Source organism: Primulina eburnea, chromosome 13 (assembly GCF_022965805.1).
Source record: "Primulina eburnea isolate SZY01 chromosome 13, ASM2296580v1, whole genome shotgun sequence".
In the NCBI taxonomy this organism is placed as follows: Eukaryota; Viridiplantae; Streptophyta; class Magnoliopsida; order Lamiales; family Gesneriaceae; genus Primulina; species Primulina eburnea.
The window spans coordinates 32,238,731-32,254,919 of record NC_133113.1 but is presented as its reverse complement, the minus strand read 5'-3'; the positions used below and the strand labels follow the sequence as shown (position 1 = coordinate 32,254,919).

The window sequence follows — 16,189 nt, the reverse complement described above, 5'->3', positions numbered from 1 at the left end:
ACTGTTATTGTAAGCAAACTCAATCAGAGGCAGATGTTCACTCCAATTACCGCTAAAGTCTAGGGCACATGCTCTCAGCATGTCTTCTAAAGTTTGAATTGTCCTCTCTGTTTGACCATCGGTCTGAGGGTGGTAGGCCGTACTGAGGGTGACCTTAGTTCCCATGGCTTGTTGAAAACTTTTCCAAAAACGAGATACAAACCTCGGGTCTCTGTCTGACAATATGCTGACTGGGACTCCATGTAATCGTACGATATTATTCATGTACAACGTGGCTAGCTTGTCCAAATTATAGTTCATGCGGACTGGTAAGAAGTGCGCAGATTTGGTGAGTCTGTCTACGATTACCCAGATGCCATCATGGCTTTGTCTAGACTTTGGTAGCCCAACCACAAAGTCCATGGAGATGTGTTCCCATTTCCATTCTGGAATCTCTAGAGGTTGAAGAAGTCCCCCAGGCCTTTGGTGCTCAGCTTTGACCTGTTGGCACACAAGACATTTGGAAACAAATATCGCAACATCCTTTTTTATTCCACTCCACCAGAAATTCTTCTTTAAGTCTTGGTACATCTTGGTACTGCCAGGATGAACTGAAAAATTCGACTTATGTGCTTCTGACATTACTTCTTTTCGAAGGTTATCCACGTCTGGTACGCACAATCGTCCTTTCATCCAAAGGACTCCTTTGTCGTCGATCTGAGTATCTTGAGACTTTGCTTCCTTAGCTTGTTCCTTAAGTTTTACTAGAACTGGGTCTCGATCCTGGTTCAACTTGACGATTTCTCGCAGACATGGTTGAGCGGAGAGTGCAGCTAAGGTAACCTTACCCATATTCCTCCGACTCAAAGCATCAGCTACTTTGTTTGCCTTGCCTGGATGGTAGCTTATAGTCAAGTCATAATCCTTCAACAGCTCAATCCATCGTCTTTGCCTCATATTCAATTCCTTTTGGGTGAACAAGTATTTGAGGCTCTGGTGGTCTGTGAAGATTTCGCACTTGGAGCCATAGAGATAATGTCTCCATATCTTCAAAGCAAAGACGACTGCTGCCAGTTCGAGGTCATGAGTGGGATAATTTCGTTCATGCGGCTTCAACTGCCTTGATGCATAGGCAATCACTCTTCCTTCTTGCATGAGTACACATCCCAACCCTTCCTTCGATGCGTCACTGTAGATGGTGAAATCCTTATCTTCCGTGGGCAAGACTAACACTGGTGTAGACGCGAGCTTTTCTTTCAATGTCTGAAAACTTTTCTCGCAGTTGTCATCCCAAATGAATTTAGAATTCTTTTGAGTAAGCCTTGTTAATGGTATGACTATGGAAGAGAATCCTTCAACGAATTTCCTGTAATAGCCTGCCAATCCAAGAAAACTCCTAATGTCTGTGGCGTTTCTCGGATTCGGCCAATCTAGAATTGACTCCACTTTCTTTGGATCTACTGATACTCCTGCTTCCGATATCACATGCCCTAAAAAGGACACACTGCTTAGCCAGAATTCGCATTTCTTGAACTTGGCATAGAGTTCTTTCTCCCTTAAAGTTTGTAGGGTGAGGCGGAGATGCTCTTCGTGATCTTCTTTGCTAGGAGAGTAGACAAGGATGTCATCGATGAATACCACTATGAACCGGTCCAGGAACGGCTTGAATACTCTGTTCATTAGGTCCATAAAGCTGCTGGTGCGTTCGTCAGACCAAAAGGCATCACTGTGAATTCGTAGTGTCCATACCTTGTCCGAAAGGCCGTCTTTGGGATGTCTTCAGCCCTGACCTTCAATTGGTGGTAGCCCGTTCTCAAATCCAGTTTGGAAAACACTGTGGCTCCCTTAAGCTGATCAAACAGGTCGTCTATTCTCGGAAGAGGGTACTTGTTCTTGATAGTGATCTTATTCAATTCCCTATAGTCAATGCACAGTCTCATGCTCCCATCTTTCTTCTTGACAAAAAGTACTGGAGCTCCCCATGGAGACGCACTTGGTCGAATCTGCCTTTTGTCTAGCAATTCTTGAAGTTGTTCTTTTAGCTCTTTAAGTTCAGCTGGTGCCATTCTGTATGGTGCCTTGGAGATGGGTGCTGCTTCGGGCACTAAGTTGATTTCAAACTCAATTTCACGATCCGGGATTGTCCCTGGTAGTTCTTCCGGAAAGACGTCTGGGAATTCTCGTACGATAGGGATATCCCCTGGTTTAAGTTCAATCTCCTCCTTCACTACGTTAATCATTGCTAGATAGATATCTGCTCCGGATTTCACGGCTTTCCATGCTTGGGATGCGGAAAGAAGTGACTTCCGTTCCTTGGATTTGCCATGATACACGACCTCTCTTTGGTCCGGGGTTCGGAGTCTGACACTCTTTCCCTTGCAATCGACCATCGCGTTATTTCTTGCTAACCAATCCATTCCTAAGATGACGTCAAACTCCACCATGTTTAGTTGTATCAATTCTGCCTGGAATAGTTGCTCATGGATACAAATTTTACACTTTCGGTGCACTCTATGTGTTTCGACTGTCTTACTAGTAGGAGTCGCTACTCTAAATGGTTCAACTAGTAATTCAGGTGTAAGCCCTAGTTTCTTAGTGAATCTTTTAGATATGAATGAATGAGTAGCACCACTGTCAAACAACACATAAGCTGGCATTTCATTGACAAAAATAGTACCTGCCACGACATCATTTGCATCATCTGCTTCTTCTTGGGTTATTGCAAACACACGAGCGTTGGGCTTATTTTCCCTTGGCTTGTTGGGGTTAGCGTCAGCATTAGGCTTGGTGCCTCTCTTCAATGGCTCGGGACAATTAGCGATTCGATGCCCTAATTTCCCATAGTTGAAACATGCTCCTGTCTGTCTATGGCATTCTCCAGAATGACGGTTATTACATTTGGGACACATCTTTGGTTCTTGGTAAGTTGAGTGGGACGAGGTACCTTTGAATGACCCGTTGGACTGATTTGGTCTCTTGAATGGTGGCTTCCCTTGAGATGGCTGTCCAGTAAGAGGCCGTTTATTCCTGTTCTCGTCCTCCCGACGCTTGATGTCTGTCTCAGCTCTTATTGCTGCTCCCATCAAATCCGCAAAGCTCGTAGGTTGGTAAACTGCTAAGGATGACTGAATACGGCTGCTCAATCCCTTTTTGTATCTGTGCATTTTCAGAACCCCATCTGCCATGATTGTCGGGGCATAAGTTCCAAGGTCATTGAATCGGGAGGTGTAATCTACCACTGACATGTCTGGGGTTTGCGAGAAGTTCTCAAACTCACTCAATTTCTGTAGTCTGACTTCTGCTGGGAAATATTGTTTGAGAAGGACATCTCTGAATTGTCGCCAAGTGATTGCTCCGGCGGCTGTCAGGGTAGGTGAGACTGTTTCCCACCACTTGCTCGCCTTATCTTCCAGGAATGGTGTTATTACATCTACTTTGAGTGCCTCGGGTATCTCTAATAATCGCAGCTGGGTTTCCACACTTTTCAACCAGTTCTGGCTACTTTCAGGGTCGGCGTCTCCCTTGAACACTGGGCAACGGTTCTTACGAAGGGACTCGTAATGGTACTTGATTCCATTCTGTGCCGGTGGTGGTTGAGGCTGCTGATTACCGTTACCATTGGGGTTTCCCAAGCCCTGGATAGTTGTTGCCACTATGGTGGCTATAGCCATCAAATCTGCTTGGCTCAGGCCCATTCTGGGAGGTGATGGCGGTGGATTTCCGTCAGGATTCGGATTCTCATTATTGTCATTGTGGTTGTTGGCGTACCGTGGGTTGCGATTGGCTCGTGGAGGTCTTCCGGCCATTTCCTACAAGCGTACAAGTTTCTAAGATATTTGTTGCACAATTTGATAGAATGCATTGAATAATTTGTGCGAAAATAAATTGATGCCAACAAGTAATCGAAATAACAACTTTTATTGATTTCTCAAATAAGCATAAACAACTGAATGAGAATTTATTGGAATGGAAATGGCGACAACGGAAATAAACTAAAAAAATGGTTCACTAAAATATCCTAATCTGATATCTCTCCATTCCCCACAGCTACGTCAGGTGGGGCTTCTTCCTCCTCAGAATCCTCCTCCGGCATCTCCGGGTCTAAAAACTCTGCCAGCTGCATCTGCAGACTTTGATTCTCCGATTCTAATTCAGCAATCTGTTCCCTATGAGTCAGAATCTTCCCTATCGCGTCGTCCAACTCATTCTTTGCACGCGCGCAATTTGCTTGATCCTTCTGGATGAGTGCCTTCTCCCTTGCCTTCCTTTCGTCTATCTCCCTTGATAGCCTTTGGTTATTTTCTGATAATTGTATGACCACCTTCCACGATTCTTCCATTCTTTCCTTATCTCTCACCCGTGCGTGACGAGCTTCAGCCAATTCTACGGTACGTCGGTCCAATTCGTCCATAGTTCGTTTGGTTTGGCCCCTCGTCAGTTGTAACGACTCTCGCAGTTCGCCGTTATCTTCATTAACGAGTTGGAACATCTCATATACCTGATCGATCCTCTTTTCTGCTGCCAATAGCTTGGCAGTCAGATCCTCCACTTGCTTCCTCCTCTGCAGATTGCTAGCTCTCAGCCTCCTAACCGTCCTATCGTGGAGTGCTGGAGCCAACTCATCTAAACGTAGAAGGGACTGGGCGTGCGGGCGAGGTCGGGGACTGTCTAGTTGGAACGTCTCTCTATGGGTAATCGAAGCTACACTCTTACGGGCAGTCAAACGTGTGCGAGCCATTTCCTGGAAAAAGAAGAGAAATGCTCAGAATATCAAAAATAGGCCAGAATAAAAATGTCAGAGTCGTATAGAGTCAAGTAACGGAAAATAAAGAAAACTTTTCGAAAATTTCCAAAAATGGAAAGTTTCGAGATAGACATATGGGTTCGAAGCATATGTCGAGAGGATTCCAGAACAGTTGACGGAATCAAATTCGGAGTTTCCTACGAAAAGTTATAGGAGTTACGAAACCTTCCTAAAACGGCAAAATCGAGGTTTCGGAGGCCTAAACGAAGGAATTTCGCGATTTTTCGCTGGGGCTCCCTATAGGGTGGGGAGTCTTGATCGTTGGGCCGTTTCGGAGGGGATAGCATTGGCCGATTTATAAAATTCCACCGAAATTTTTTTGAACATTTTCCTTTCCCAACCGGATTATGAACCTGGCTGCTCTGATACCACTTAAATGTCACGCCCCGAGACCGGGGTTAGTCGACACCGGCGTTATCTCGCAATCACATAATTGCAAAACAACAAGCCTCGTAGTAGATCAAAATAACCAGTCTTTTTCATAGCCAATGATCGTCTTTACAATGCGATAGAATTAAAATGCGGAAGCGTAAATACATAATACTGAAATCGTAAATACATAATACTGAAATCATAAGACTGAATAATCAATCGATCACGAAATAGACTGCTCTTCACCATCCCCAAAAGTATTCTTGCTCCTCATCCTCAATTTGCTTCTCATTCTTATCTGGGAGGGGAGGTAAGGGGTGAGTATTTTGGGGGGAAATACTCAGTAAATGGGGGCCAATCGTGCACGAAAAATATCGAGGTTATACATATAAACGAATTATCACAATGTCAATATTTAGTATGTCGAAATAAAAGAAAACGGATACAGCACTGAAATCATCTCATTTTCGATGGTTTTTAACTGATCAGTCCCCTATATGTTACTCCTCTAAGGGGTGAGGCCAAAGGAACGGTTATTATAACCCACCGCATCAGGGCCTAAACAAAGATTTCAAAGTTCGGAATTTCCTTTACCATTTCTAAGTCGAATCATTACAGTGCTTAACAAATACTCAACATACTTTCAATGAACGAAATTTCCAAGAAAGGTTACATACGACGTAGAACGAATATATCATGCCGATATAATTTTTAAAGTCATAGCTATTTCGAAAATAGTAGTCAAGAACCCACTTATTTCGAATAATATATTTCGAAAATATTATGCCAATTGAAATAGTAGCAAAACCACTTACAGTATTTCGATTGCTCAAAGAAACGTAAACACGAACGGCGAGATTGCGGCAGAGCTTCTAGAGGGCGAAGAGCTTCGAGACTACAGCGTTGCTAGAGAGGATTTCGAGAGTGGATGCCAATTCGAATGAGGAGCCCTCCTTTATATAGGCACAAGAAAACCTTCTACAAGGTAGGCTCCAGTCGCTCCCTGAATGACGCCGCGTTGATGGCTCCCTGAATGACGCCGTGTTGATGGCTCCATGAATGACGCCGATGGCTTGATTTCGGCTGGAGTGATTTCGGCTGGTGTATGGAGTGATTTCGGCTGGTGCATGGTCTTCACATCCCTCGTCTATACTAAATATTGTTATCATGACATATATGTCATAACTGTCTTAATATAATCATAAAATTATCGTTTGATGCTAAGGGATTGTGAATTCGATGTTGACCATTTAATGGTATCCGAAGGTTAATCTATTTCGCCACATAAGACCGATTAACACTGAACGGGATCAATATAAACTTCTAGATTCAACAGTATATAAATTTCTCTCTGGTGGCTATAATCTCCCTAGTTTTTGCCACTGGCACTGATTATGGCTCGCCATCATCAGTGGCGGAGCTAGAAATATGGTTCCGTTCGGGCTAAAATTTTAAAGTCTAGAATTTTTTAATATTTTAAATTGATATACCTGAACTAATATCATATTATTCCAAAATTATACAAAATTTACTTATAAATTTTTTCAAAAAAAATTGGACCGCCCGGGTACAAACCCATGTAGCTCCGCCCCTCTTTGTCACGTAATTTTTTTTATATATGTCGAGAAAAATCGGCGCATAATATTTTTTTAGATTAATTATATTAGTCTGGATATATGCAGGAAAAAAAACCTTTAAATCTCAACTTAAATAAATGGAAATGAGTTTTTTAAGTGACGATAAGCAATACCAGACAGAGAGAGTCGAATAATACCTTCCTAAGTGGAGGGTCCTTCGTTTTGATGCAAGAATGCCAACTGTAATGAAAGGGAAGACACACAAACTACATGGGATGTCTTGATCGGGGCTTGGGGTGGGGGGTTCCTCATACACGATATGATTCATATCGTGAAATAGCCAAACACGACGACAATCAAACAATTGTTTTCATATTTTGATAACTTCTAAATATTAGATATTGTTGATGCTGACATCAAATGTTGGATTAAATTATGATAAGTACGTATAATCACCTTTCTTCGTACATAAATTTTTTCACAAATAATTTTTTTATGCACATAGTTATTGGGAGAAATAAAATATTGATTTTAATTATGTTTTAATATGGTTTAATTCGGTTTCGTTAAACTAATATAAATTCGCAAGAAAAAAAAAACGTTCCGTCGGAATTCCCGCGTCTTCCTTCCCTCCATTTATATTCAAATATTCGCTCCATCCCTTTAAGCAGAAACAAAGCATATTCAGAATGCAGCCATGGCTGGACACGGCGATGATGGAGATTTTAGTACGTTTGCAAAAACAATTTGCTCAATCTGCTACGAGGATCTCAAACCCATAGCCGAAGATTTACAATCCATCTCTGTTTGCGGCCACGTCTTTCACGAGCTCTGGTCCGTGTACTGTTTCCTTTTTCTGGGCGTGTTTCGTTCGCCATTATCTTTCAAGTTTAGGATATTTGTATGTATTCTATAGTCTTTCTGTATTTCGATATACGGATACGAGTTGGGCATAGTGTCACACGAGAAGTATCGCGTAATACGTAGCTTGAAAGAATTTTGTTGAGATTAAGATCTATCATTAGTGTTCTTATCAAGACTCGATGCAATGGGAGGGAGAAATGGATACAGCGTCTTAACTTTTAGAGAAAGTGGGCAGTTTTTATCAAGTGGAATGTATAGGAATTTTGAACGGCAGAGTGGTTCCAGGAACTCTACCAGCTATAATTCTTTCTTTAAACTCTCCTATCTGCTTACGTATGGAAGATATTAAAGATTATCAGCCTTTAGATTTTGAATTTATTGATGTCTGATTATCTGGGCAGTTTAGAAAACAAGTGTTGAAGAATCTTTCTGTTCAAAATTTTTCAGACAACATCATATCCAATTTGGGATAGAACCAATTATTTAGAATGTCCACAAACTTGGCGCTTGTGGAAGTCTTATAAGATGTTGTTGTGTCATACAAAGTTTGGTTATCCAGTAATTATGGATTAGTCTGTTTAATTTGAATGAAGAGTGATTCTGACATATTACATTTTTTTAAAACATAGTCTTCAACAATGGTTTGAGTACTGTCCAAAAGGGAAGAAAAAGAATTGTCCTGTATGCAAACAAACATGTACAAATGCAAATGTGTGGCGTCTTTATTTCCAGTCAATTGGCGATACGAACAATTCATCACTTTCTCAAAAGCCGCTCGATTTCAAAGAAAATCCCAAGGAATTACGAAACAAAGTCACTAGGTTGGAGGGGAAGGCTGTCGCACTTGAGTCTACCTTGGAACAACAACAAAAAGAAATTAAGGAAGCGAAGAACCAGGTAATGAATTGATCCCGTTCTTTATTATGACAAGGAGAGTATAGAATCCCATTTTGTGCTAATAGTGTACTGTAGTTATTTGCATGTGAGGAGCAACTTAAGGTAGCAGTGACTCAGAAAACTGAAGCTCTAACTCAGAAGGCAACCATCCAGCAGTTGCTTCGTGTAAAATCTGAGGTAAACTGCTTGTTTTTAGCTTATGTTGTGGCTAACATTCTTATATCAATATTCATGCTAAAGAAGTGTCTTCCACCAAGCATTTGAATCTGTGGTGTTGAGCAAGATTCTCTTACTTAGTTTCCTGATTATTAATATCTACTGTCTAGTTCATTCAATCATGTTACAGGAGCTAGATAAATCAACTTTGGAATCTATGAGAGCGCAAGAGAGAAATATGGCCTTGGCCAAGGAGCTTGCTGCACTTAAACTGTATGTTGAAGCCAGTTAAGGCTTTTCTAAAGTTTACATTTATCATCATAATATGAAATGTTTTTTTTTATCTGTTTGACTTCTATTGATGCAGGGCCGCTGATTTGAACTTGGACGAAGAAGAGGTTACGAAGCTTGCTTCATTAGGCAATGGCTCTGGAAGCAAAGAAACTGTCGATGTTCTGAGAAAGTCACTGATAATCCGTAACAAGTAATATATACCGTGCCACTTTTACATTTTCTTTGATAAATATAGTAACCAATCTGCATGTCTCTCTGTAATCCGATTTTCTATTTTTGTATAAATAACGAGGCAACAAACTAATGAGAGAGATTTTAAACCATAGGATAAAAAATTAAGTTACTTGGCTTCTATGTCGTTATTGCTGTTAATTTTTAGAATAAAGCTATTGTATACTGGACATATAAACTGCATTCAGCAGGAGACCTAAAGCCATCACGTCCCATTCAAAATCAGACCCAACTTTTCAAAAGCTCGTCACTTTTGATTGATATGCCAACTGGCATAGCTTTCAGAATGCTTTTTATTTGTCCTCTTCTGTTTTATGTTGTGATTTGATTGAAGTACTTGATTTGGTTGGAGTGATTTGAAGTACGGATTTCATATGACATTGATATTAGGTCTATATCAAAATCATCCACACAAATAAAATGAATTTGAAATTATGATTTCAAAATGATTTAATCCAAACACACCTATAGTTCCTTTACCTCATCAGGTATGCCAATTTTCTCAGTAGTACAAAGAGGTTCATTTGTATGTTTGTCGAGTAGTTTTACGGCAAAATAGTACTTGTGTTTATCAGCTTTACTTATTGAAATGGACACTTTCTTGCTCGTGAAACGTATCTGATTTGTTTGTAGTCCTTCTGATTCTAAATGTCATGTTATTGATGCTGCATTGCTCTCTAGGAGTTACAAGGAACTGATGGTCAAGTGCAATGTTCTAGGAAGAGGGGAGGCTCGGTGTCTTCATAAACTCGAAAAGGCTAATGAGAAGATAATGAAACTGAGAGTAAGTAAAACAAGAATCGTTTAACCAATTCCATTTGCTCATTTTGATTAACGTCTTTACAATGCCTACCATTTCAGCTCAAAGTTCAAGAACTGGAGACTCTTGCTGAAACGAAAGAAAATGAAGCTTTGCGAGTGCTAAAGAATCAGGATTCCAAATTCAACACCAATTCTCCAGGAAAGAAAGATTTGGAAAATCACATCGATTTAGAACACGTCAATGAAATGCCCACTAACTCGTTTCTCCCAAGGGAAGAACTTTCGAAGATTGTAAGTACAAAAGGCACCATTTATGATATTACAACTGAAAGTGATTTTGAACAAAACGACCAGAAGAAAAGTGCTTTCATCAATGATAGAAATGATATGATGCAGTCTTCTATTAGACCACATAGATTCTCAAGCAAAAAGACGACCCCTTGTTTGAATAATGACCATGATGCCCAGATTAACCATATGTCAATAAAAGATGCAAATTTTGATGTACAAAATGGAGTAGAGATTCGAAGATCTGGTGACTTCGACGGACTGTCTTGTGCTCGAGTTGTGAGAAAGATTGATCAGTGCAATAAGCCACCACATGAAATGGATGAAAAGGTGATATACAATGACAAAGGAAATCCTGTGCAAACCTCACTTCGCATCACTAAAGAGGCTAGATCTTCAATGCCATTTTCTAAAGGTAAAGTTTTCCTGAATCAAACTTTCATGTGATTCACCGGCCCGCATATTTAATTGCAGCCACCTAATATATTGCATAAATTTATCAGCGGAGTTCAATGTAAAAGATTAGGCGATTACTATGAAAATCCTTCCAAACTTTAGTACAACTAGGCATGGAGCAGCATAGTTGCAGTAAACCTAATCAACTAAACCTTCTTTACCTGTCATTTCCAGGAGAGAATTGCCTCTCAGGTGGGGTACTTGGCCCTGATGGAACCAACTGGCATTTGGGAAAATGGGGCAAGAAGGTTCAAAACAAAGGATCTACATCGTTGCAAGGATCAAATTCAGCAACTGGTGATTTAATTGCTGTTGGAGCTGATGGAAGAGGTGGTAGAATCAAAGTCCTAAGAACTCTTGATCGATCATCGGTAAACTCATTCTCCTATTTCATCACGATGAAAACAAGATTCTGCATTCATTCATCAATCAGTTAGTTTCATCAAATTGTGAACTCTATCACTATGCTCTTCGATTCTATCACACTTCGTGCGACATCCAATCTTATATTGAACGAACGTTTCTAGCAAAGTCTTCTTAGTTTTACCGTGGGGTTCTTTATAACTCAGTTATGAATCGAAGTGAAGTATGTACAAAAAATTTCCTGTTGATATAGGCACCAGAGAATAATGACACCTTTTCTTGGGCAAAAAAGTGCAAACATGGTGCCAAAACAAGTAGGTTGCAGCCTCAAGGATGTCTGCAGATCGAGCATTTCTTCCAAAAATCAGGCCAATGATCTAGCCAGATTGGCGATAATTTTAGTAAGCCTACCACCTATGCGGAGCTCGGGTACAGATTTGTGTTCTTTAATGTACGAAGCTGTCGGAGAAAGAGCTGCACGTATCCTTAATTTATGTTTTGAGGGTGCATTATAAGTTGTGGTCGTCTCGATGTGAAAAAAAAAGTCGATTTTCGAATGTACTGTAAAAATATTTTATCCAAGCTAAAAATAACCAAAACTAGAACATCAGGGAATTTGTATGTCTTGTTTCATTCCAAAAATGCATTTTTCTTTTCCAAGACAAAACACAATACGATCATCCCTTTTTAATTTCCCCCAAAAGTAACTCCTCTTTTGTATATACGCTTTCCAGTATAACTATTGAAATTAACTAATTTTTCCTCACTTTCTAAAAATATATGCAAATCAAATTAAAATTAACTCAAACAAACACCAATCGAATTTCAAATTATCCAACTACACCATATGCAAGACACTATAATTTATTCAAATTTATGATTTAAAATATATTTGACTTGTTTGAATACATTAACTTTTACCTAGAGTCTACTCTCTACATTTATTCAGAATTTATTTTATTCTTTTATTAATATATTTTTATTTAATACATCAGTTACTTTCACATTTTTTTTTGTGTTATAATTAAAACATTAGCTGGTTTTTCCAATACTATTTTTTTCATTGTAAAAAACGAACAATTCTTTATATATTTGAGAGAGAATATAATGCGAAATTTACGGTCCACAACTTTATATTACTCAAAATGATCACAAATAAAATTTAAACTTAACCTCAAATAAACTTTTTAATTTATCATTTGAAACATATCACAAGTAAATATTTTTTACGACATCATATTCTGCGATTATTATTTAGTACGAATTGAGTAAACTTCATACTAACTAAATAGTTTGTAAATCACGTTATCCAAGTTAAGCACACTGCACAAGTTTTGTATGAAAAATTTACCTGAGATTGTGTTGGTAAAGGGTTAGTTAGACAAATCACACTGGATAAACGTTGTGTAATAATATCTTATTCAAGAATGTGTTGTATGTGTTGGTAGGGAGTTAGCCAAATAAACAACACTCGACTTATTTTGTGTGACAAACTCATCTAATAAAATATTAGTTTTGAAAAATTGAACTTTTAATCATTAATAAAATATTTATATACTCTACAAAAATTCAGACTCTCGTAGCACAATTTTTTTTAATCCTTGAACATCACCGGATAATTTACTAAAAGGCATTCGAGGGCACGTGTGTAAATCTCTCACATGCTCTTTCTTCATTGTTAAGTAACTTGTTCTCCGTTTTCATTCCATCATAACGCACGCACGGAAACGAACACAATCGGAGCGGCAGACTTGAGAGTTGAGGTGAATTTGATCTTTTTAGTTCGCATGTTTGTTTAAAATTCATCTTTTTAGCCTCTTATTTTCTCAATTCATATATTTGTTAATCAGCAAATTTTCGGCATAAAGTGTGATTGATTGCTAATTATTTGCTCATCTGTTTTTTTCATTGGCATGTCTGTATGATTACGCGGAGATTAATTTCCTTTTTTTGCTTGAGATCTAACGGGACCTGTAATGACGCCGCCGAATATGCGGCGGCGGTTTTGTGGATGGTGATTTTATTTAAATTTCAACGAATGAATCTTTAATGAATTAGACCAGAGATATTTTTTCAAGTGATGATAGTTCATCAGAAGATAGCTTTCCTGCGAACTAGGTAATTATTTTTTGCTCAATCAAATTGCTTTTATGTAGCTCCAGAGTGCAAATTATGGCTTTTTTCTTTGAAAAAAATTGACTTCTGGATTCTTGGAGCGCGGTGAATGAGAGGATTCTCCTGAAGATGGTGGATAGAAGCCGAAGTATTGAGAATGATTAGATATGGTTTATGAGAATGAAGAGTGTTTTTACCAGTTTGTTAAGTATGATCATTTTATGGTCGAGAAATTCATCAGTTTCTGATCTGTGAGTTTTATGGGTGAGCCATAGTAGGAAGACTTTAAATTTTTCTGTTGTATATGTACTATTTCTTTACAGGTATTGACTTTGTCTTGTCTTTCAAAGATTAGTTTTCTTATGAAACCACTGATGAAATTTGTTGACTTTGTCTTGTGAATGAGATAGTGAAAATGGTACTAGTTTTCTTTTTGAAATGGTATTTCCATCTTGACTTGGTGAATTTTTCAAATATTTTTTTTAATGAAAATTTTGTGATTTGTTCTGGAGGAATTTTTGTAGGCTTATAGGGAGATTATGTCAGGAACCGAGGAAGTCAAAGAGCTAATAGATGGTGCCATGGAGGATGCTGACAAGTCCATGCCATCAACACACCCGGAGGTTGTGCTCAGATTACGTTCATTTTGGGGTACTTTTCAACCTCTTATTCATTCAAGCCTTATGAATCCTATGTTTTGTTATTTGCAGGAGGAAGCTGTTAAAAAGAAATATGGAGGAATAATCCCCAAGAAACCACCACTAATTTCTAAGGTAAACTTACAGCATATCTGTCAAAAGAATCTCGACAGTTCTTTTCTCAAATGTAATATGCGATGCCAGGATCACGAGCGTGCTTATTTTGATTCTGCTGATTGGGCTCTAGGGAAGGTACTTGCTTTTTTGAACCTGCGCCTATTTTTACACCCTTGAAACCTGAAATGCATTTTAGCTAGTATTCATTGATATTACATGGCCACAGCAAGGTGTTGAGAAACCGGAAGGACCACTGGAGGCCCTCCGGCCTAAATTACAGGTAATTATCAATATGAAGGAATCTACAGGTGATATATGCTATGGAATTTAGAAGGTCTCTTATTTACATACTAAGTATTCTGCTGAGTATACTTTTGGTACACAATGCATGTTATCTATACTTGACTACAGAGGTAAATAAAATTGGAAGTCACTTTCCCATCCAAGTAGTAGTAGGATTTTCTTGATTGATATTGTTCATAACGGTATTGCAATGCCAAAGCGGATGCAACAAAGATAAAAGTATTCATGAACAAGAGTGAGGAATTGATCGTGACTGTACTGAGATGCTATGAGCTATGTTCATACTCTGCATGTTAAGATCTACCTACTTGTGCACAACAATTATGAGAGATCGGTGTAGTAAATTAACAGCGTTATAATACATTTTCTATTTCATGCTCTAAGAATTGACATTAGCACTTGAGCACTAAGAGTCTCCCGTGTAGTAAATTAATAGCACTACGATGCTTTTTAAATTTCATGTTCTGAGAATTGACATTGGCCCCTTGAGCATTAATAGTCGCTAATGAATTTCTTTTATCACTTTTGCCTTTCTGCTGAGAATGCCTTATTCGCATGTGATGTTTCAGCCAACTCAACAGCAAACTCGGTACTGCAAGTCTCCTTGTGCTCCATCAGAAGGTGAAGGTGCATGATTTGCTATTTTTTTTCCATGTTTCAACTTTTACTAGAGAAATGCTGTATCAAAGAAATTGCATGTATGCTGAGGGAGAAAAAGTTTTTCTGCGCATAGACGGAAATACTGCCCCACCAGAGGATGGAACCACAAGTTCATGAAAATAAGCTATTGATCCTGTGGTCACAGAGGAGTCGGGAACTCATGCATGCTGAAATAAATAAATGACGATGATTAATCAATGCCTGCTCGTGGAGTTGTACTTTCGGCTGCTATGTTTTCCAGATCGACCCATCTTACATCCCAGCTTACTCTTGTTGTAGACTATTTCACTACTGTCAAATGAACACTGAGTCATCTCTCCTACTTTCTTCTTCTTTTCACTATATTCTCTAGGTATTGAAACTGTTGCAGTTGTTGGGGCATCATCAGTGTCTCAGTAGTTTTACAGCATGTGATCCTAATACTGGAATCAAGGACATGGGCTTCTTGTGGTGTTGTCTTCCCTTTTGAGACCCCTTTTGAGATCCTAAATACTAAATCATGGAGCAGAAAAAGAAGAAGCAAAAAACAAGACAGTAGAATACAATAAAACTTGAACTTGTTTTCTGCTTCCTTGCTCCTCCGCTTATTTTCTGTTGGATTGTTGATACTGCACACTTCTTGCTCAACCTTTATGAATCCCAACATTCTATATCAACGAGGAATCTTACTCATGATTTTGTTTCAAAAAAATCATTTGTGTTTGAAGCATTCAAAAATTGTACCAACGATTGAGACCATACAATTTGCTGTTATTGGTCTCCGTTTGTTGCTTGTGACCAAGACAGAACAAAATACATCAAATCTATATGAATTTTTTTACTCATATTTATTACTCTAAACGATATATGTCGAGTCGTGTTTCTTGGGTTAGTTTTATATCCTCCAAACCCACGTGAGTAAATGACTTGAAAGCTAATAGCCTACTGATTCTCAGCCTCAAATACTAGTGGTTGACCTTTGTGCGCGCCACACACAAACTACCTTCAAACAGTCTACTTCTTACAGGCTGTATTGTTTTCCAAAATTAAATTCCCTATTTCCCTTCTCTACTTTCTATCTACAGAAAAAGACTACCAACAAACAGATGGAGCTGTTAAAAATTATGGAAAAAATTCTTTAACATCACCACGTTACAGCAATGGGATATCCATATATCTATATGCTATGCTTGGGCTTGTTTATGATGTTTTTGAAGGCTTGTCTTTTGATTTTTTTTTTGTTGGTGTTTGGAATGTGATGTATGTTAATCTTTGTTTTAATGGAAGAACTTGTAGGTAACATATTTTCGTAGAATGCCTAAATATTTTTTTAT

General features: G+C 38.7%; 3 protein-coding genes across 7 annotated transcripts; 2 read left to right on the top strand and 1 right to left on the bottom strand.

Annotated features, from left to right (window-relative positions):
* Positions 1 to 1,028: 1,028 nt before the first annotated feature.
* On the bottom strand, positions 1,029 to 3,785 carry LOC140810495 (uncharacterized). The gene is made up of 4 exons (XM_073168341.1): positions 1,950 to 3,785; positions 1,729 to 1,883; positions 1,141 to 1,582; positions 1,029 to 1,046 (listed from the first exon to the last, which is right to left on the bottom strand). Exons 1-4 carry the CDS (start codon positions 3,783 to 3,785, stop codon positions 1,029 to 1,031), a joined length of 2,451 nt encoding a protein of 816 aa, XP_073024442.1.
* A 3,637-nt stretch (positions 3,786 to 7,422) lies between these two features.
* LOC140809474 (uncharacterized) lies at positions 7,423 to 11,451 on the top strand. Its single transcript, XM_073167113.1, has 9 exons — positions 7,423 to 7,566; positions 8,226 to 8,493; positions 8,569 to 8,670; positions 8,840 to 8,922; positions 9,017 to 9,133; positions 9,856 to 9,958; positions 10,036 to 10,639; positions 10,855 to 11,051; positions 11,297 to 11,451. Exons 1-9 carry the CDS (start codon positions 7,430 to 7,432, stop codon positions 11,417 to 11,419), a joined length of 1,734 nt encoding a protein of 577 aa, XP_073023214.1. The 5' UTR covers positions 7,423 to 7,429; the 3' UTR covers positions 11,420 to 11,451.
* Positions 11,452 to 12,701: 1,250 nt separating this feature from the next.
* LOC140810893 (uncharacterized) lies at positions 12,702 to 16,089 on the top strand. Of its 5 annotated transcripts, none has more exons than XM_073168800.1 (7): positions 12,702 to 13,050; positions 13,691 to 13,781; positions 13,869 to 13,931; positions 14,001 to 14,048; positions 14,110 to 14,193; positions 14,786 to 14,837; positions 14,935 to 16,089. In XM_073168800.1, the coding sequence occupies exons 1-7, from the start codon at positions 12,965 to 12,967 to the stop codon at positions 14,991 to 14,993; spliced, it is 483 nt and encodes a 160-aa protein (XP_073024901.1). In that variant the 5' UTR covers positions 12,702 to 12,964; the 3' UTR covers positions 14,994 to 16,089. The 5 variants fall into 5 exon arrangements, with proteins under 5 accessions (XP_073024901.1, XP_073024899.1, XP_073024898.1 ...); XM_073168798.1 differs by having other exon boundaries at positions 12,702 to 13,057; positions 13,683 to 13,781; positions 14,786 to 14,843; positions 14,950 to 16,089; XM_073168797.1 differs by having other exon boundaries at positions 13,869 to 14,048; positions 14,140 to 14,193.
* Positions 16,090 to 16,189: the final 100 nt, after the last annotated feature.